The sequence below is a fragment of the Equus przewalskii genome, chromosome 29 (assembly GCF_037783145.1).
Source record: "Equus przewalskii isolate Varuska chromosome 29, EquPr2, whole genome shotgun sequence".
In the NCBI taxonomy this organism is placed as follows: Eukaryota; Metazoa; Chordata; class Mammalia; order Perissodactyla; family Equidae; genus Equus; species Equus przewalskii.
This window is the reverse complement of record NC_091859.1, coordinates 46,634,178-46,654,226: the sequence shown is the minus strand read 5'-3', so window position 1 is coordinate 46,654,226 and position 20,049 is coordinate 46,634,178. Positions and strand designations below refer to the sequence as shown.

Sequence of the window (20,049 nt, the reverse complement as noted above, 5' to 3'; positions counted from 1 at the left end):
TTGGAAGCTTCCTCAAAGTCCAAAATCCTATGAACAGTGTGTTCAAGACACTTTAAACTTTCACTAATGCTCTCTTCAAAATCCTTACAGTTTTTCCAGCTTCCACCCACTATCCCATTTCAAAGTCACTTCTACATTTTAGGTTTTTCTTACATCAGCACCATACTCCCAATACCAAAATCTGTGTTAGTTATCTATGGCTGCATAGCAAGTTAACCCAAACTTAACAGCTTAAAACAAAAAAATAATTATTATCACACAGTTTCTGAGGGTTAAGAATCTGGGAGTGGGTTAGCTGAGTGGTTCTGGATATGCTTTTCATGAATTTACAGTCAATCTATTGGCCGTGGCTTCAATCTCTGGATATTTGACTGAAGGCTGGAGCTCATGTAGCTGTTGGCAGGAGGCTTTCTATGTGGCCTCCCCATAGGACTGGTAATGACATAACTTCCCCTAGAGGAAGTGACCCAAGAAATATATATATATATAAAATCTCTACATATAAAATAAAGAGCGAGCCCAAAATATAAGGTACAGTCTTTTATAGCCTAATCTTTATAGAGAAGATACAGTCTTTATAACCTAATCTTATAAGTTACATGCCATCGCTCCACTTTTGCCATATTCGACTGGCCACGCAGATCAACTCTACTACAATGTGAGAGAAAACTACACAAGGCTGTGACTACCAGAAGGCAGGGACTACTGGGGCCAACTTGGAAGCAGGCTACTACATTTATGTAGAACATCTAAAAAACATATTATTGGAAATAAAGCTTAACATGGTGGCTGGATATAAGATCAAGATATAAAAATTAATTGCATTTTTACATACTAACAATAAAGAATTAGAAAACATTTTTTTAAAGGCACCACTTACAACAGTAACATGCACACATCTATGAATTAGCTTGGAAGAAGTTTAACAAGAAATATGCAAGACCTATATGCAGAAAATTACAATACTTGACTAATATATTAAAGATCAAAAATAAATGGAGCTATAGTCAGATTCATGAATAGAAAGACTTAATGTAATAAATGTGTTCATTCTCCCCAAATTCCATCCAAGGCTTCAAAGTAGTTCTAATGAAAATCCTAATGGAACTTGACAGGTTGATTCTAAAACATTTGTGAGAGACTTAAAAGCCCAAAGTAGCTAAGATACTTCTGAGGAAGACAAGGACAGGGGATTTACCTTACCATTATCAAGATTTATTTATAAAACTATTTAATTAAGACAGTGTTATATTGGCTTAGGGACAGACAAGTTGAGCAACAGACATCCCCTGACTTCTGGTGGTTTGATGCTATTGTTTGACTTATGATTTTTTGACTTTGCAACGGTGCAAAGACAATATACATTCAGTAGAAGCTGTACATCAAATTTTGAATTTTTATCTTTTCCTGGGTTATCAATGTGCAGTACAATCCTGTCTTGTGATGCTGGGCAGTGGCAGTGAGCTGCAGCTCCCAGTCAGCCACGCGATCACAAGGGTAAACAACTGACACACTTACAACCATTTTGTACCCTTACAACCATTCTGTTTTTCACTTTCATTACAGTATTCAATAAAGATATTCAACACTATTACAAAATAAGCTTTCTGTTAGATCCACCTGTAGACTAATGTAAGTGTTCTGAACACATTTAGGGTAGGCTAGGCTAAGCTATGATGTTCAGTAGGTTAGGTGTATTAAATGTATTTTCAACTTATGATATTTTCAACTTAGGATGGGTTTATTGGGCATAACTGCATCATAAGTCCAGAAATATCTGTAAAACAGAGAGCCCAGAAACAGATACATATACACACAAGGATTTTTATACATAACAGAGGTGACATGTAGATCAGTGAAGGAAAGAAGGGACTTTAACAAGTAAGCTGGAAAAACTGGTTATCCGTAAGAATAAAAATTTAAAATGTGGGGGATCCCTACCCCCACATACACAAAAGCTGCGAAATGATGAGAACTTAAAGATCAAAAATAAGTTTAAAACTTTGGAAAGGAAATAGGGAGGAATATCTTTGTGACTTTGGGGATAGGGTAGAATTTCCTAAGAGGCAAAAAATGCTAAACACAATAAAAGACTGAGAAATTAAACTTCATTAATGTTAAAACCTTGTATTCATCAAAAGATAATTTAGGGAGCCGGCCCGGTGGCCAAGTGGTTAAGTTCGCACACTCTGCTTCCGCAGCCCGGGGTTTCACTGGTTCGGATCCTAGGCGCAGACATGGCACCGCTCATCAAACCATGCTGAGGGAGCATCCCACATGCCACAACTAGAAGGACCCACAACTAAAAATACACAACTATGTACTTGGGGGCTTTGGGGAGAAAAAGGAAAATTTTTAAAAATCTTTAAAAAAAAAAAAAGAATGCCACCCCCTCTCAAAGAAGTCTTTCCTGAGCACCCTTCTTGAAATTGGAAATCTTTTTTTCTTGGCACTCTCAACCCTCCTTCAGTGCTTTATTTTTCTCCTTCGTATGTATTACCTTCTAACATACTATGTAAGTTCACTTCTTGTTATTTATTACATAAGGGTCATGAGTGAAAGAATTTTTGACATTTTTTTCTCACGACTTTACCCCAGAACCTAGCCAAGTGCTGGCCGGTACTAGGTGCTCAATAGATATTTTTTAAAAGAATGAATGTCTTAGTTCCCTGATTTTTTAATGGATTTTGAGAAAGCTTGTCTTAAGTTTCCTGGCATCTCCCTTGTTTAGTACCATGCTAACAGTGAAATATAGATTGGAATATGTTTGTTTCCCTTGGTACCCACTTGCCTGGCACAGTGATGAGAGTATAGTATGTTTTCAATTTGTGATCGATGATGGAGTCGACTTTGTTTTCTTCCATTCCCCTGTCTGCCACAATGGATCCTCATTTGTTGTTTCCTAATTTGCTTTTATTTTTTAGTCTTCCTTTATGGTTCTCTGGCAGAGAGGTTGACATCATACTTCTCAGTTCATAGCATGTTGCCATCATTGGTCCATATAACAATCCTCACTTATTTTTAAAATGTATTCATGCTCTTTTATTTCCATTCCCCCTTTTGTTTGGTGTATCCCTTTTTTGTGTGTTTTTGTAAAATGTACTTTTGTTTTTTATGCATGTGTTTTTAAGTTATGTAAACTATCTTGTGCTATATCTCCAACTTGTATACTTTCTAAACTCAAGACTATATTATGAAGACCTATTTGAGTAGCCACGTATACATCTTATCTATTACTTTTAACTGCACTATAGTATCCCATGGTAAGCCACTACTTTTTGCTTCTCCATTCTCCCCCGTGATGGACACCTAGATTGCCTACAACTCTTCATCACCAAAAACAATGCTGCAATGAACATCTTTGTACATCTATGCTTATGGACTTATGTGATAATTTTAGGGAATACTTCCAGATTACTTCACAGAATGGCTGAATTAGACTATACTCCCACCAGCAGTGCCTGGCGCACATCTTAAATTTAATACATATTTTATTGAGATGTGAAATTCACATAAAATTAATCATTTTAAAGTATACATTCAGTGGCATTTAATACATTCACAATGTTGTGCAGCCACCAATTCTATCTAGTTCCAAAACATTTTCATCACCCAAAAAAGACACTCCATACCCATTACGTAGCCACTCCCATATCTCTCTATCCCCAGCACCTGAGAACCACCAGTCTGTTTTCAGTCTCTATGGATTTACCTATTCTGGATATTTCATATAAATGGAGTCATACAATATTTGACATTCTGGTTCTGACTTTTTTCCTTTAGCAGAGTATTTTTGAGGTTCATCCATATTGTAGCGTATATTAGTACTTTATTCCTTTATATGGCTGAATAATAATCTATTGTATGGATATGTCATGTTTTATTTCTTCATTTATCCATTGATGGACATTTGGGTTGTGTTCACTTTTTGGCTATTGTGAATAGTGCTGCTATGAACATTTGTGTAAGAGTATTTGTTTGAGTACCTGTTCTTAATTGTTTGGGATATTACCTGGGAGTGGAATTGCTAGGTCATATGGTAATTCTATGTTTAACTTTCTGAAGAATGTCAAACTGTTTTACACAATGGCGCACCATTTTACAATTCCACCAGCATGTACAAGGGTTTCAATTTCTCTACATCCTTGCCAACATTTGTTATTTTCCATGATTTTTTAATTACTGGATTTCTTATCTTATTCTTATTGATTTGAAGTAGTTTTCTGTATATTCTTGATATTAACCCATTATCAGTTAGATATTGTAAATTTATTTTGTTGTACCATTTGTATGAAAACTTTGTCCATGTTGTCCTTAGTTGAAAAAATTTTTTGGATAAAAATAAATTCACCAATATTTTTGCCTTATGGTTTGTAATTTTTAAGAAGTCCCTGGGTCATAGGTATCCTGCTAAATTTTGATCTATAATTGTAATTTTACCTTTTGTATTTATATCTTTAATCCATCTGGAGTACACTGTCCTTTTTTCATTGGTTTTTGGTGTTACTTTCATTATGTGCTAAATTTCCATATATACTTAGGTCTATCTCTGAGTTTACTGTTTTCTTCCACTGGTCTATTTGTCTGTACCACATTATTTTTTAAAATAGGGCTTAAAGGGTGTCTTGATATCTAATTGGGCATATTCCCCCCTTTTAGCTTTTATTTTTTAAGATTGACTTAGCTATTGTACCTTTATTCTTTCATATATATGTTTATAATTTACAAATGCTGATAATTTTCTCTCTTAACTTCTAATCCTTACACCTCTTATTTTTTAAAAAAATTTTTGTTCCATTTACCAGCATCTCCAATACCAGTAACATTATTAGAAGAATCCTTGTTTGATCCCAATCTTAAAGGGAATGTATCCACAGTTTCTTCATTAAGTATAATGTTCACTGTATAAGTTTTTGGTATGTCACCTCAATTATTTATTTTAGAGTAAGAGTTTCTGCTTTCTCGAGCACCTAACACGTGCTAGGCAGTTTACATATTTAATCCATTTAATCTTCACAGCAAGCCACGAGATTGGGACATTGTCTGTCCTTTACAGATGAGGAGACTGAGGTTAGTAAGTTTAAGTAACTTGTTCTCGGTGACACAGCTAGCAAGTGGAGAGCTGGGAAGAAAACTCTGCTCTGACTCCCAGGTCCATGCTCCATGAACCTGCTGGCAGGTGGTCTGAAGGGATGGTCTGCAGGCTCCCTCCACCAGAATTATCCAGAAGATGCAGGTTCCTGGGCACCATTCCCAACCTGCTGGACAAGATCTTCTTTGAGTTGTGAGAGGTGCCAGCAGTCTACATTTTAACAGGTGTTCCAAGTGACTCTCCAGCTTCCAAAAGTTCAATAATTCCTGTACTACCTATATAGTCGTATTTCCTGTATTTGTTGAGATATTGTACATACCTTTTCTAACAGGTTTTCCCTAGCCAAACAGATGTTACTTTCTGTAAAACTTCGAGTGTGCCACGCTGCTGACCTCAGTTGTGTGTAGATATACATGTACATTTATTGTTAATCATTCTGCCTATCCCTTCTTTGGTTAATTTCCTTGAGGACATAGTTTTCCAAAGTATCCAGTATTTCTTAGCCCAGAAAAGAGGATTTTTTTCTTCTTCTCTCCAAAGCGCCCCCCACCCCTACCCCGTACACAGTTGTATATTCTCGTTGTAGGTCCTTCTAGTTCTGCTGTGTGGGACGCTGCCTCAGCATGGCTTGATGAGCCATTCTAGGTTCACGCCCAGGATCCGAACCAGCGAAACCCTGAGCCGCCGAAGTGGAGCCCCGGAACCACTCGGCCATGGGGCCAGCCCCTGAAAAGAGGATTTTGAAGGAGATGTATTTACTGTGGTTGGCTGTCATGCAGAAGGGAGATAACCCATGTATTTCTTAGTTGTAGAGGGTAGAACCACACCAGTGGGGTGGGTACTGCAGAGAGGAGGATGTAGAGGTGGGATTTTTGCATGCTTCTGTTGAATTTGTGCAAGAAGCACACATTCACCCATAGGCCCACAGGCCCTCCAGTTGCTCTCAAAGGGAAGGAGCAAGAAAGTCTGTCAGTGCAGTGGTGAGCACCAAAGGGCAGCCAACATGGGCCACAGCAAACCTTCCCAGCAGGAAGAGCCCCTGGGCTGGCCTTAATGAAAGCACAAAGGTGCCCAGGTGGAGGTGGGCAGGCATCCCAGGCCACTAACAGAGGTAACATGAGGCTCAGTGCCTTCCGGGACTAGGAGTGGTCACCCTACCTGAGCGTGTGAACTTGGGTAGGTGTTATAACTTCTTGGGAGTCACCCTGCAACCACTCGCTGTGAGCTGTGGATAGATAAGGACCTGTGTTTGCTCTGATTTTTCCTGACATTTCATATCACACTGGCCTCCAGCCTTTTAGTGTCATGGGCTGATGTATCCAGAATTTAAGACCTGTGTGAGATTAGAGAAGTTTCATTACTGCTTTATGTAGGGAGCAGTTTTAATAAGGGTTTTTATGAGCCCTATAACATATAGCCTATCAGCTTTCTCTCCTTAGAGTAACTGAGTGACTCAGCAGGGTCAGGTTCCTGGGATGCTGAGCATGGTTGGAGGTGTCCTTCCCTCCCCAGGATGCCCCAGAGCTGCAGCCCTACCCTGTGGCATGACCAGGGCCTGTCTGGTTGTTGCAGTGCAGGCCACATGGATGGCCTACGACATGGTGGTGATGCGTACCAACCCCACACTGGCAGAGTCCATGCGGCGGCTGGAGGACGCCTTTCTCAACTGCAAGGAGGAGATGGAGAAGAACTGGCAAGAGCTGCTCAGTGAGACCACGCGCAAGCAGTAGGCTCCCTCCCCGCCGTGGTCGCCATGCTGCCGTTTGCCTACGGGGAGAAGCTACTGGGGGACAGCCTTTCTGCCTGGCAGAGTAACAGTGACCCAAATATGTAGCTGTTTGCACAGTGCTCGTTTCTCAATAAACTTATTTTCAGGCACAACCTGAGGATGCCTCTCTTTCCTACCCAGCTTCATATCAGATCTTGTGAACTAAACCTGATAAGTATGAGATGCAGATGCTTTCAACGAATTAAACATATTTAGTGCCAGTAGTGCCACGCATAGAATAAAAAGCAAAAAAGTTTCCAAACAGGGGCAAACGAAGTCAGAGGGCAGGACAGGCAGCAATATTCAGATTTATTCACCTTCCTATGGTAGTTCCAAAGTGGATAAAGGGGAACATTATTTATTCAGTTATGTACCCTGGGCACTGTGCTAGGTGCTCACATAGGTGATCTTATGTTCTCAAACTCTCCTGAGTGACAAATGTTCATCATCTCCATTTCACAGATGAGAAAAACGAAGTTAGATATCTTGTCCAAGTCCACACAGCTAATAAGGGGCAGAGCTAGGCAGAAACCCAGGTCTCATTGAAAAAGGGGATTGGTGGGAAGTGGGGCAGGCTTCTGGAGGGGCTGAGCAGGCAGGAGAGACCCCACAACGATGCGGAAGGGCATAAGCCCAAGTAGTCCTGGCCAGGTCTGGGCTGGGATTATGGGCAGGGGCTACAGACAGCAGAGCAGTTTCACAGATAAGAGCTCTAGGTCCTTGAGGACCAGTCAGACAAAGGAGGGCTACCGAGTTGTTCCTGGGGAGAGCCAAGCCAGGCTCCCCACAGCCTCAGGACAGGCAGAAAGTCCCAGAAGCAAGGATGTTTTCCTGGGACTTCTTTGCCCCTGGTTCCCTGTTCCGCCCACTCATGGGCTGCTTGCCTAGCTTGGAGCCCTAGGGTCAGAATGTAGGAAGCACCAATGTGTTTCCAGCCATCTCCTTCCTCGGCTCAGCAGTCACAGAGCTTCTCAGTGGGACAAGTCCTGGTCCTTCAGTACACATCAGTGACCTGGCTCTCAAAGTACCGGGGAGTCCCACAGGCATATTATTTCCAGGTAGTGTGGTTGGTACTATGACAGGGGAGCCTGGCTTGTGGAAGCCCAGAGAAGGGGAGCTCTGCCTTGAGGAGGGGTTGTGAGTGAGCCAAGGCATTGGGTAACCAGGGAAGGAATTGGGGCAAGAACTGAGTCATAAAGGCAGGAGCAGGTCACAGAGGCAGGGAACCTGGGCTCTCTCAGGGGAGGGGCAGGGAGTGGACAGGGGAAATCACCAGCCTTATTATAAAAGAAAAGGAAAGTTGTCCCAGAAACAACAACAGAAAGTTCTGGATCCCAGCCACCTCCCTGTGCCCCACTTGCCCTCAGACCTCCCACCCCTTGGCCCCAGGGCCTCCCCGGAAAGCATTGGCTCTCCTGGTGCTCTAGCAGCTGGTCAGAGGGCACTCTGCAGCGGATCTGCAGGGGGAACAGTCAGGACGAATGGACAGAGAACCCCCTTACTTCCCAAGGGAAAGGGCTGCAGCTCCTTGGCCTGGAACTGAGCAGTCCCCTCGGAGACCATGAAGGTGGCCGTGACCTGGTGGTTGAGGCAGTAAATGGTGTTGCCCAGAACTGTGCAGCGGAGCGGAGCAGGGTCAGGCAGCGGCAGGGAGGCAGCTTGGCTCCAGGACCCTGTTACGGTGTTGTAGCGCATCACAGCGGCACCCACACCCCGCAGCAGGTCAAAGCGGTATAGGAAGCCTCCGAGCGCCACCATGTCGCTGGAACGCCGGTGGCTGGCACTGTAGGGGCACTCGTTCCACGAATCCTTCACAGGGCTGTACCTGAGCAAGCGGTAGAAGAGGTGGCCCCCAGTGACATAGATGTCCCCACGGCAGGCCACAGCCTTGTGTGCCACAGGGAAGGTGCCTGCAGGGAGGGGTGCGCATGAGGTCCAGGCATCTGTGCGCGGGTCATAGCACTCCATGCTGTACAGGCACTCACCCCCGATGGCATAGAGAAGCCCATCCAGGGCCACCAGTTTGAGCTGGGCACGGGCCTGCTGCATGGGCTGCACCTGGCTCCAGATGTTGGTCAGAGGGTTGTAGCAGAAGACCTCATTGGTGCAGACAGCCTTGGTACCGGAGCCACGGATGCCCCCCGCCAGGAACAGATAGTTGTGCATGGTGCAGAGAGCACAACCCCTCAGCGGGGCCTCCTCAGGCACCTGTGTCAGGCGCCGCCATCTGTTCTCTTGGGGGTTGAACATGTGCAGGTGCATGCGAGGAAGCAGGGGCACAGACCCGGCCTCAGGAGCCTCCTCCCCACGGGGGCCCCTTGTGAGCCCCGAGCGGCTCAGCTGGTAGAGGCTGGGCAGCACAAGGACCCCCAGCACCGCCTGGCCCCGGCCCGTCCGAAGGCTCAGGATGCGCTCCCGGTCAGCCCCACTCAGCCTTCGGTAGAGGTTTGGGTCTCCCAGCACTTGAAGCAGATTGTCACTCATCAAGGCATAGGCGTCCTGGGCCAGGCCACGCTCCCCGTGCTGCTGGGCGAAGGCCAGGACGTCCAGGCAGCTGCCCAGACCCAGTCGCCGCTGCAGAGCTGCTGCTGAAGCCGGCTTGCAGGCTGGGGAGCTGGGTTTCCAGGGCCTTTCCACTACCCCCCAGCTCCCGGGCCTCTGCAGAAACACCATGAGTTTGCGGGCCTCTTTCTGCTTCTCTGTGAGACCCCCTCCACTGCCTGGGGGGCTGTGCCTCCCCACTGGCGCCTCTCCCTGGTGTTGCCCTGTGGCCTCCTGGCTGGTCTCCCGCTCAGAGCTCTCGGCTATTTCACACAGGCTGCGTTTCCTTGGCCGTGGCCGGGGAACAGGCTGTGAGTGCCACCTCGCAGCAGGGGAGGGTGCAGGACTAGGCTGTGTCTGCTCAGGGGGCTGTGAGGGTGTCCTGGGCATTGCAGCTGGTGGCAGTAGGGAGTCCAGACATTTCTCCTCAGTTCCATTTTCTCCTGGGCCTGAGGGAGGGCCTGGGGTGAGAGCCCTGCTCGTCTCGGAGCTTCTCTGCTGTGGCTGACGTCCAGCCCCAGCTAGACCCCCTGTGCCTACCTCTGCAACCATCCTGACTGAGGAGCTGTGCCTGTCCTCCAGGGTGGGGACAGCCCCTTCAAGGGGAGAACCAGACTCTCTGTTCTCAGAGTGTGTGGAAGAGCTGGCATCTCTAAGGCTTTCCAGAGCTGCCCTCGAGGCTCTCCCTTGGGGCCTCTCTTGCCTGGGGAAGGGGTGACTCCTAAGAACCATAGAAATAAGGTTTCCCCACCTGGTTGAGATCTGCCCCTCCTGGTTGCCCTGGCAGAGAGCCACACTGGGCTCCTGAGATGCAGGTCTTGACCCACTAGCTGGGGCAGGGGCTGGGGCTGCAACTGGGGCTGAGATTGGGGCAGGGGATGGGGCGGGGGCTGGCACTGCTCTGAGATTTTCATCCTCAGCAGGACCCTGGCTAACCCTGAGGGGCAAAGAGTCTGAAGGACACGAGTTGGGAGGAGTCGGGGTTACAGGAAAGAGACCTCGGTGCAGATGTACTGTGGGCGGGGAAGCTGAGGGTGGGGGATGCTTAGGGGTGTGTGCGGGGAGGGTGGCTGAAGGGCTCAGGGCAGGGGCGTCGCTGAGGATGTCTGTGACTGGCTTCCCTCCACCCAGACCTCCAGCTGCCTGTGCACTGCTCTGTTCCCCCTGGCCTTGCCAGGATCCACTCCCTTCTTTGATGCCTGGGCCCGCTGGCTTCTCTGTCCTGCCCGGCCCTGAGCTGAAGAAAGACTGGTCTCCAGAGCCATTGGCCTCAGCCTTTCCCACATTGCAGGCCTCTGTGGTTCCCTGCCCTTGGGACAAGAGGGGGCGTCCCCACTGCGGTTCCTCTAGCCATGGGCCCATGGAGCCTGGGGCCTGACTGAAGCTCCTGGTGACAAGAACCTCCTTTCTTGCCCAAGGCCAGCCTTCCACGGAAGCTGGGGACCCCTGAGACTCCTTGGAGGCCTGGGGCCCAGACTCCCTGCTCTCAGCACCTTTGGCTCCTGAGTCCACGGCTAGGCCTGGGGCTATTAGAGGCCCCTTCTCCCCAGGCCCCACCTCTGAGCCACCTGTTATGGGCCTGGTCTGCAGGGTGTGTGATGGCGGCAGCTCCTCGGGGAGAAGGGGTCTCTGGGAGCTTGCAGAGAGGCTGCTGGCTGCATCCACGGTATCCCACACACTCACCACAGTGGCCAGGCATAGGGGGTCCAGCTTTGTGGGCTGGCAAGTTCTATCTCCTGAGCTGTTGTCCACCTGCCACCGCCGGCTTCCTGGGCCTCTCCCCAGTGAGCCATGTGTCCCCACACCTTGTTGCCAGGGGCTGGTGTCCTGTTTCTCTGTGTGGACGGGGCCCTGGTGAGCTGGCACCTTGGCTCGGACGCCTCCTGCCTCTACCTGCATCTCCACTTCTCTGCCAGGACTCCGAGAGGTGAAGTGTATCAGCAGGGGGGCAGGTGTCCCCCCTAATTTTTTCCTATCCAGGAGGGCAGCACATGGCCTGAAAGGCTCACGTCCTTTACCTTGGGGGGCTTCTGGGGTGGCAGTACCATACTGCTGTCCCAAGGCCCTTCCACTGGCCATCTCGCCAGGTATTTTGAGTGGCGGTTCAGCTGTGGCAGCCAGACCTCTACCTCCCGTGGGCTCCTGATCCTGGGCTCCTGCTGCTGCCAGACTCCCCTGGTCGTGTCCTGGAAGGTCTGACTTCCCTTGCCCTGAGCTGGGTCCCTCGACGCCATCACTGACCTGGTACTTTGGGAGCAGGGCTCCCCTGTCTCCTCCTGCCTGAGAAGGCTGGGCCTGGGGGGCTGTGGACACTGGTCCTGCCACCTCCTGGTCCTGTCCAGAGCCGAACCAGTGCAAAGCCAGTGCTGTGGCGGCCACCACAGCTAGCGCCAGCAGAGTCAGCACGGTGCCATCCCAGTCGTCGTCCCCGTCCACATCCCAGCCCCAGCCAGGGCTGTCAGGCTCCAAGGCACCCCGGATCATGGTGCTGGGCTGCAGACTCAGCATGAGGAGCTGGGGCAGCAGGCTGGAAGCTGCGTGTGCTGCACACAAGCCTGTCCTGCACTCAGGCCTGGGCTGCCGTCTGCACAGATGACATCAGCAACACGCCCCGCCCAGAGGGCTGCTCCGTTAAGGTGGACCTGTGCTGGGGGCTAGATACTCTTCCTCGCCTGGGAGGAGGTGAGTCTCTCTGCCTCCACCCAGGCTTGGGGGTTTGTCAGGAGGGCCTAGTTGGAGATATCAGGAGACAACATAATCTGCAAAAGCTCCAGATCTCAGGGGCCTCTCCAGGCCCCCCAGCCCAGCTCCTGCCCCCTTCTCATTTCCCACAGGTTTCAGTGGCAAATGGCAGTGTTCCTCAACACTTCCAGTATCCCAACCAACCTAATCAACCCTCACACCCCTAAACTCACCCCAGACACCAGTGTCTCTCCTTTGAGCCTGGGTCCAGCCTCAGGGGGCTCTGTCAGGGAAGAGTTACCCACAGGGAGATGTTATCTGTGGCTTTAGCAACATGATGCAGCCCTGATGAAATTACCAGAAACCCAAGAACCCAGAAACACACTACAGGGTGGCTGGGGGGATGGGGGAGACATGCCCTGCGGTGCCAACCCTGCAGGCAGGTCTCAGACTGAGGAGGGAGAGCAGAGAGGGCACGAGTCCTGACAGGAAGCACCATCCAGCACAGAGACGGGTAGCTTGAGAAGGTGTGACCTCCTGTCACCACAGGGTGAAGTGGAGGCTTGCACTGTTCTCTCCGGGATACATAAGGGCACTAAGGGTGGGCCAAGGCTGAAGCCCCAACACCCGCTCCTCCAGCAGCCTCTGGACTTTCCTTACCCTGAGTTCAGCAGAGATGCGATAGAGTTTTCAAAAGGAATTTTCCAAGCTGTCAAGAGGAAAAAATGAATGAAATACAGAAAATTCAAAAGTTGTATTTCCCTCTTTATTGGCCTGGCTTATTGCAACCCACGTGGCTCTTCTAGAACCCCCTGGGCCACTGCCTGCACCCTCTGGACTGTCTTGACTGCCCAGATGCTGCTCTCACTATGCCCCTGGAGAGCCCTGAGCCGTCTGCTCCTACTCCCCTTACCGCATCAGCCAGCCCCCAGGGTCCTTTAGAAGCCCTCCTTCGTCCCCCGTGCTCTATCAGCCTGACCTTTGGGTGTCTCATCTCAGTTCTGGCCGAGTCACTCCATCCCCATCCTCCTTGTCAGCACTCAAGCCCCTCACAGGCAGGCATGTGGATGCTCGCATGGGGCATGCACCTGGCCTCCCCCTAGCACTTGGTTTCTCTGAGGAAGAGATTTGTCTCTTCTGTCTGCTTCTCACTTAAGTTGATCTTAGGAGTAAGTCTTGGGACAGGTGCCAGGTGGGGTCCAGACATGAAAAAGAGCCTGGAGTCCCTGGGACAAAGACAGGGCCCCCCACAATGTGTATTTGTTCCTTCTTCTGGGACACAGGACTTCTCCCTACTTAGGCAGCAAGGAGATGGCCAGGAAGTGGCCCTGGCACCCAGCCTGGGCTCTGCTGAGCCTTAGTATCTCACCCATCTGGTCGCCTCCCAGCACCCCCCGCCCCGCAAGCATATTAGATGACAGTAAGAGGGTGGAAGGTGGGCCCATGCCTTAAGGTGGACCTCAAGTTGGGGGCAGACTTTCTGGACACTGCCCTTAATCTCTGTCCTGGCTCCAGGCTCTGCCTCTGGGTTAAGTTTAGGGTCCAAAGACCTTGAGACAATGGAAGTGACACCCCCATCTACACCTCCTTATAGGCCATGCAGTACACCATTAGGTATCTCCACCCACCTTCTTTTTTGGTGTTGTTTTTCTGAGGAAGATCCTCCTTGAGCTAACATCTGTGGCAACCTTCCTCTATTTTTCTGTATGTGGGTCGCTGCCTCAGCACGGCTGATGAGTGGTGTAGGTCCACACCCAGGAACCAAACCCACAATCCCAAGCCACTGAAGTGGTATGCACTGAACTTAACCACTAGGCCACAGGGCTAGCCCCTACACCCAGCTTCATGAAGTTCCCTCTTGTCAGTCCAAGCCCCAGGTTGCTGTCAGAGAATAGAAGTGTCCACCAAGTGATACCTTAGGACACCATAGTGTGGAGGAACTGAGCATAGGAAATCAGCCCAACCAACTTCACAAGGCGCTAAGAACCATGGTCGGTCCTAGAGACACACAGGTGACCAAGGAAGGGTCTAGTCCCATCCTCTTTGGAAAGAAAACACCCCCCTTTGCCAAAATCCAGATCAAAGGAAAAACTCTGCCCTGCATGGAGAAACTTCTTATTGGGAAGGTGACTGAGGACATGCTACCTCCCTAAATTTTGGGAGTTTTGCCCTCCTAACTTCCTAGAGAGAGTAAAAATGTAGTACTGCTGAAAAGGTAACAGAACTTCAAAAGCACATGGGATCACCTACACAAGTTTTGAAACATAAATAATTGTTCTAGTTGTGCCCTTTCTGGAACATCTAGTGGATGAAAAGCATAGTGAAATGAAGACAGTTCCAAATGGAAAGCTGAATACAAATAGACAGCTAATATACATAAGTAGAAAACCCCATCAAGTGTAGAGTTTCTCTATTACCGGAATTTTTAAAAAGAAAGAAATATTGTATAATCAGCAATGATGATATAAAACAAAGAATATAATATTATTATATAATCCTATTTATATTAAAAGTATATGTGCATTTTTATATATGTGTAAATAAATCTAGAATAATGTTTAAGTCTTAGAAAATATAAATCCCAGATTTAGTCATTACACCCAACAAGGAATAGCTCTGAAGGAATTCATCTGATTTGGGAAAAGTTTACATGCAAAAAAAGTTATTTAGGGCCAGCCCTGTGGCCGAGTGGTTAAAGTTCCGTGCACTCTGCTTCAGCAGCCAAGAGTTCACGGGTTCAGATCCCAGGTGTGGACCTCCTCCACTCATCAGCCATGGTGTAGAGGCGTCCCACATACAAAGTAGAGGAAGATCGGCACAGATGTTAGCTCAGAGCCAATCTTCCTCACCAAAAAAAGAGAGAGAGAAATAATACAATATGATTTATAGTGGAAAAAGTTAAAATATGTAAGCATTCAACAATATGGAAATGATGAAGAAAATACGCACATGACTTTAAAATGTGGTATTGAAAAACTTATTTAAATAATTATTGATAATGTAGCTGTGAAGTTTAATACAAATATTAATGGGGAGTCTTGTAATAAATGAGGCATAAAATAAAATCTTTAAAAAAGGATAAACCTTGGGGCTGGCTCAGTGGCACAGCAGTTAAGTATGCACATTCCACTTTGGCGGCCCAGGGTTTGCCGGTTTGGATCCTGGGTGTGGACATGGCACTGCTTTGCAAGCCATGCTGTGGTAGGCATCCCACATATAATAAGTAGAAGAAGATGGGCACAGATGTTAGCTCAGGGCCAGTCTTCCTCAGCAAAAAAAAAAAAAAAAAAAGAGGAGGATTGGCAGCAGATGTTAGCTCAGGGCTAACCTTCCTCAAAAAAAAAAAAAAAAAAAGGACAAACCATGGAAGGGCAGGAGAAGAAAGAGCAAAGCATAATGAAAGTCACCTCTTATTCCAAGGGGAGAATATACACTGTCTGAATCTTGAAATCAGTTGCTAAATTCAGTCCAAATGTAAGTTTAAATTTTTTAAAAATTCTAAATCGATGCAGACATTTGCCACATACAGGGAGTGGAAAACAATGTCATAAAGATGACAACTGATAGAAGACAATTCAGCAATTCAAAAGACCCAATGCATCTCAAGCAGGAGAAAGAAAAGGAAATGAATACCAAGATACATCAGAGTAAAACTGTGGCAAACACAAAAGATGGAAAATCTCAAGAGGAACAAGAGAAAAAAGACAGACAGCCTACAAAGGAATGATAGCCTTACATCTGACTTCTCAATGACAGACAAATGAGGTCAGAAGACAATGCAATGAAATTTTCAATGTGCTGAAGGAAAATAACTACCAATCTAAAATTCTATACTTACAAGAAATATCTTTAAAGAATGAAGGCAAAATAAAAACATTTCCAGACAAATGAACACTGAGAGTCTTCACTGAAGGAAATTCTAAACTATATATTTCAGGCATAAAGAAAATCACACCAGGGGCTGGCCTGATGGCACGGCGGTTAAGTGCACACGTTCTGCCTCTCAGTGGCCCGGGGTTCGGATCCCAGGTGCAGACATGGCACCGCTTGGCAAAAGCCATGCTGTGGTAGGCGTCCCACGTATAAAGTAGAGGAAGATGGGCACGGATGTTAGCTCAGGACCAGTCTTCCTCAGCAAAAAGGGGAGGATTGGCAGCAGTTAGCTCAGGGCTAATCTTCCTCAAAAAAAAAAAGGAAAAAGAAAAAAAAGAAAATCACACCAGATGAAAGAACTATGAATGCCAGAAGGAAAGAACAAGTGGTGAGTACATGAATATCTAAATAAACATTGACTTTATTATACAATAATCAGGTTTTCTGAGTGTCTTATGTAGAATTAAAAGAAAAACAAGAAACAATGAAACCAAAGTTGGTTCTTTGCAAAGATCAACAAAATTTATAAACCTCTAGCTAGAGTGACCAAGAAAAAAAGGAAGATACAAATAACTAAAATCAGAAATGAAAGTGGGAACATTACCACCGACCTTATAGAAAAAAAAGGACATTATAAGAGAATACTATGAACAATTATATGCCAACAAATTAGATAACCTAGATGAAGTGGACAAATTCCTAGAAACACACAAACTACCAAAACAAACTCAGAAGAAATGGAAAATCTCAACAGACTTAGAACAAGAGGTTGAATCAATAATCAAAAACCTCCCAACAAAGAAAATTCCAGGACCAGAGAGCTTTATTGGTGAACGCTATCAAACATTTAAAGAAGAATTAACACCAATCCTTCTCAAACGCTTTCAAAAAATTGAAGAGGCAGGAATACTTCCTAACTTATTCTATGAGGCCAGCATTACCCTGATGCCAAAACCAGATGAATACATCACAAGAAAAGAAAATTACAGACGAATATCCTTTATGAATGTAGATACAAAAATCCTCAACAAAACACTAGCAAACTGAATCCAGCAGCATATTAAGGGGATTATACATTGTGACCAAATGGGATTCATCCCAGGAAAGTAAGAGCGGTTCAACATAAGAAAATCAATCAATGTAATACACTGATTACAATACATTAACATACTAGAGCACATTAATAGAACAAAGAAGAAAAAAGCACTTTAGAGGTTGGCCCAGTGGCGTAGCAGTTAAGTTCCTATGCTCCACTTTGGCAGCCTGGGGTTCACAGGTTTGGATCCCAGGCGTGGACCTACACACTGCTCATCAAGCCATGCTGTGGCAGGTGTCCTGCATACAAAGTAGAGGAAAACTAGCATAGATGTTAGCTCAGGGACAATCTTCCTCAAAAAAAAGAAAAGAAAAGAAAAGAAAAAGAAAAAGATTTTATCATCTCAATTGACACAGAAAGAGGACCTGACAAAACTCAGTACCTTTTCAGGGTAAAAAAAAAAAAAAAAAAACAACTCTCAGAAAACTAGGAATTACAGGGAACTACCTCAACATGATAAAGGACACTTAAGAAAAACCCATAGCTAACATCACACTCAATGGTGAAGATTGAAAATGTTCCCTCTCCCTAAAATCAGGAACAAGGACAGAATGCTGCATTCACTGAAGCTATTCAGTATTGTACTGGAAGTTCTAGCCAGAGCTCTCCAGAAAATAATAAAAAGGCATCCATGGGGCCAGCCCCATGGCTGAGTGGTTAAGTTCGTGCACTCCACTTTGGCAGCCCAGGGTTTCGCCAGTTTGAATCCTAGGCGCGGACATGGCACCACTTATCAGGCCATGCTGAGGTGGCGTCCCACATGCCACAACTAGAAGCACCTACAACTAAAAATACATAACTATGTACCAGGGCACTTTGGGGAGAAAAACGAAAAATTTAAAAATCTAAAAGAAAAAGGCATCCAAATTCGAAAGGAAGAGGTAAAACTAACTCTAGTCACAGATGACACGATCTTATACATATAAAATTATACATTGAATCAACAAGTAAGCAACTAGAGCTAATAAACAAATTCAGCAAAATTGCATAATACAAGATCAATACACAAAAAATCAGTTGTGTTTCGGGGCCGGTCCGATGGCACAGCGGTTAAGTTCGCACGTTCTGCATTGGCGACCCGGGGTTCGCCGGTTTGGATCCCGGGTGTGGACATAGCACCACTTGGTAAAAGCCATGCTGTGGTGGGCGTCCCACAAATAAAGTAGAGGAAGATGGGCACGATGTTAGCTCAGGGCCAGCCTTCCTCAGCTAAAAGAGGAGGACTGGCAGTAGTTAGCTGAGGGCTAACCTTCCTCAAGAAAAAAAAAAATCAGTTGTGTTTCTATACACCAGCAACAAACAATCTGAAGAAGAAATTAAGAAAGCAATTTAATTTACAATACTATTTAAAATAATTAAATACTCGGGAATAAATCTAACCAAGGAGATGAAAGACTTGTACGCCAAAAACTACAAAACATTGCTGAAAGAAATCAAAGAACACATAACAGTTGAGGAAACAAAGAAAATCTATTATGTTTTATTTAGAAGCATTTAGGTGGGAGAAAAGGAGGACGCCTCCAATGAAAGATGGTAATGTTGAAGGTAGAACTCATACATACCTTATATATTAGTTTTAAAATTTGTGAAAAATAAGAACAAAGTAAATCGAAAGAAAAAGTAAATCTCTTCCTTGCCAAATATTACAAAAAACTTCAACGATGATAAAACAAATCCTGACTGACAGAGAAACTGAGCAATCAGTGGGAAGGGAGAGGGGCCAGGTGGTGCAGCATGTACAGAGCGCCCTCTGGCGGTAGATGCTATGCATAACGTCTTCCAAAATAAATTTACAGAAAGGGCCACCGAAACTGTTCAAATCTAATTTCAAGTGGTGTAAAATTTTGAGTAGCTATTTAAAAACTGGATTATAATTTATCTCCATGTAAAACATACATCCATTAATAGCTCGAGGCACATCTTTTTTTTTTTGAGGAAGATTAGCCCTGAGCTAACATCTGCTGCCAATCCTTCTCTTTTTGCTGAGAAAGACTGGCCCTGAGCTAACATCCATGCCCATCTTCCTCAACTTTATATATGGGACTCCCGCCACAGCATGGCTTGACAAGCGGCGCCATGTCTGCACCTGGGATCCAAACAGGTGAACCCCGGACCTCCAAAGTGGAATGTACCAACATAACTGCTGTACCACTGGGCCCGCCCCACATTTTCTCATTCTTAATTTTGTATACTTTTACTTTTCCCCCTTGATCAAGCTCATTAAAGCATTTATCTACTTAATTGTCTTCTTTTAAAAAATAGCTATTGTATTTATTCATCCTATTATTTTGTTTGTGTTGGTTCCTGTTTTATTCTTTTAGTTTATTTTATTCTTTTTTCTGTTTGTATTACTAAGTATTTCTAAGACAAACAGTAAGTTTTATTTAAAATTTTTCTTCATTAATGAAGTCATTTAAGGCTATATGTTTTCCTCTGAATACAGCTTTGGCTATGTTCTATAGAGTTGGGTATGAAGGGATCTGCCTTTTCAGTGTTTTATATATAATTTGTAACTTCACATTTAGGGATCTACCTTTGCTCTGTTTTTTTTGTTTTCTTCTTCTTCTTCTCCCCAAAGTCCCCCAGTACATAGTTGTATAGTCTAAGTTGTAGGTCCTTCTGATTGTGCTATGTGCAATGCCTCCTCATCATGGCTTGACAACTGATGCCATGCCAGTGCTCAGGATCCAAACCAGCAAAACCCTGGGCCACCAAAGCAGAGGCCCGGAACTTATCCACTTAGCCACAGGGTGGCCCCTGCACTGTTTGATACACAATTTGTAACTTCACATTTGAGTTTCTCTTTGATCCAGGGCTTTTTAAGAAGAGAATTTGTTAATTTTTAAGTATTTGTTTCCTTCTTTCTTTCTTTCTTTTTCTTTTTTTTAAGGATTGGCACCTGGGCTAACAACTGTTACCAATCTTTGTTTTTTTTTCTGCTTTATCTCCCCAAACCCCCCCTGTACACAGCTGTATATCTTAGTTGCATGTCCTTCT

General features: G+C 45.7%; 2 protein-coding genes across 3 annotated transcripts in view; one reads left to right on the top strand and one right to left on the bottom strand.

Moving 5' to 3' along the window:
- Window positions 1-6,973, top strand: part of CPT1B (carnitine palmitoyltransferase 1B) — a 35,422-nt gene extending 28,449 nt beyond the window's left edge. For both annotated transcript variants that reach the window (XM_070599351.1, XM_008540648.2), the window contains one exon: window positions 6,665-6,973. In XM_070599351.1, the coding sequence (XP_070455452.1) occupies window positions 6,665-6,822 (158 nt within the window). In that variant the 3' untranslated portion in view covers window positions 6,823-6,973. The remainder of the gene's footprint in view (window positions 1-6,664) is intronic.
- A 179-nt stretch (window positions 6,974-7,152) lies between these two features.
- Window positions 7,153-12,034, bottom strand: KLHDC7B (kelch domain containing 7B). Its single transcript, XM_008540653.2, has one exon. It carries the CDS (start codon window positions 11,907-11,909, stop codon window positions 8,295-8,297), a length of 3,615 nt encoding a protein of 1,204 aa, XP_008538875.2. The 5' UTR covers window positions 11,910-12,034; the 3' UTR covers window positions 7,153-8,294.
- Window positions 12,035-20,049: the final 8,015 nt, after the last annotated feature.

Excerpts from the sequence above, each read along its gene's own strand:
- KLHDC7B (XM_008540653.2), bottom strand. The coding sequence starts at position 11,909 with ATGCTGAGTCTGCAGCCCAGCACCATGATCCGGGGTGCCTTGGAGCCT.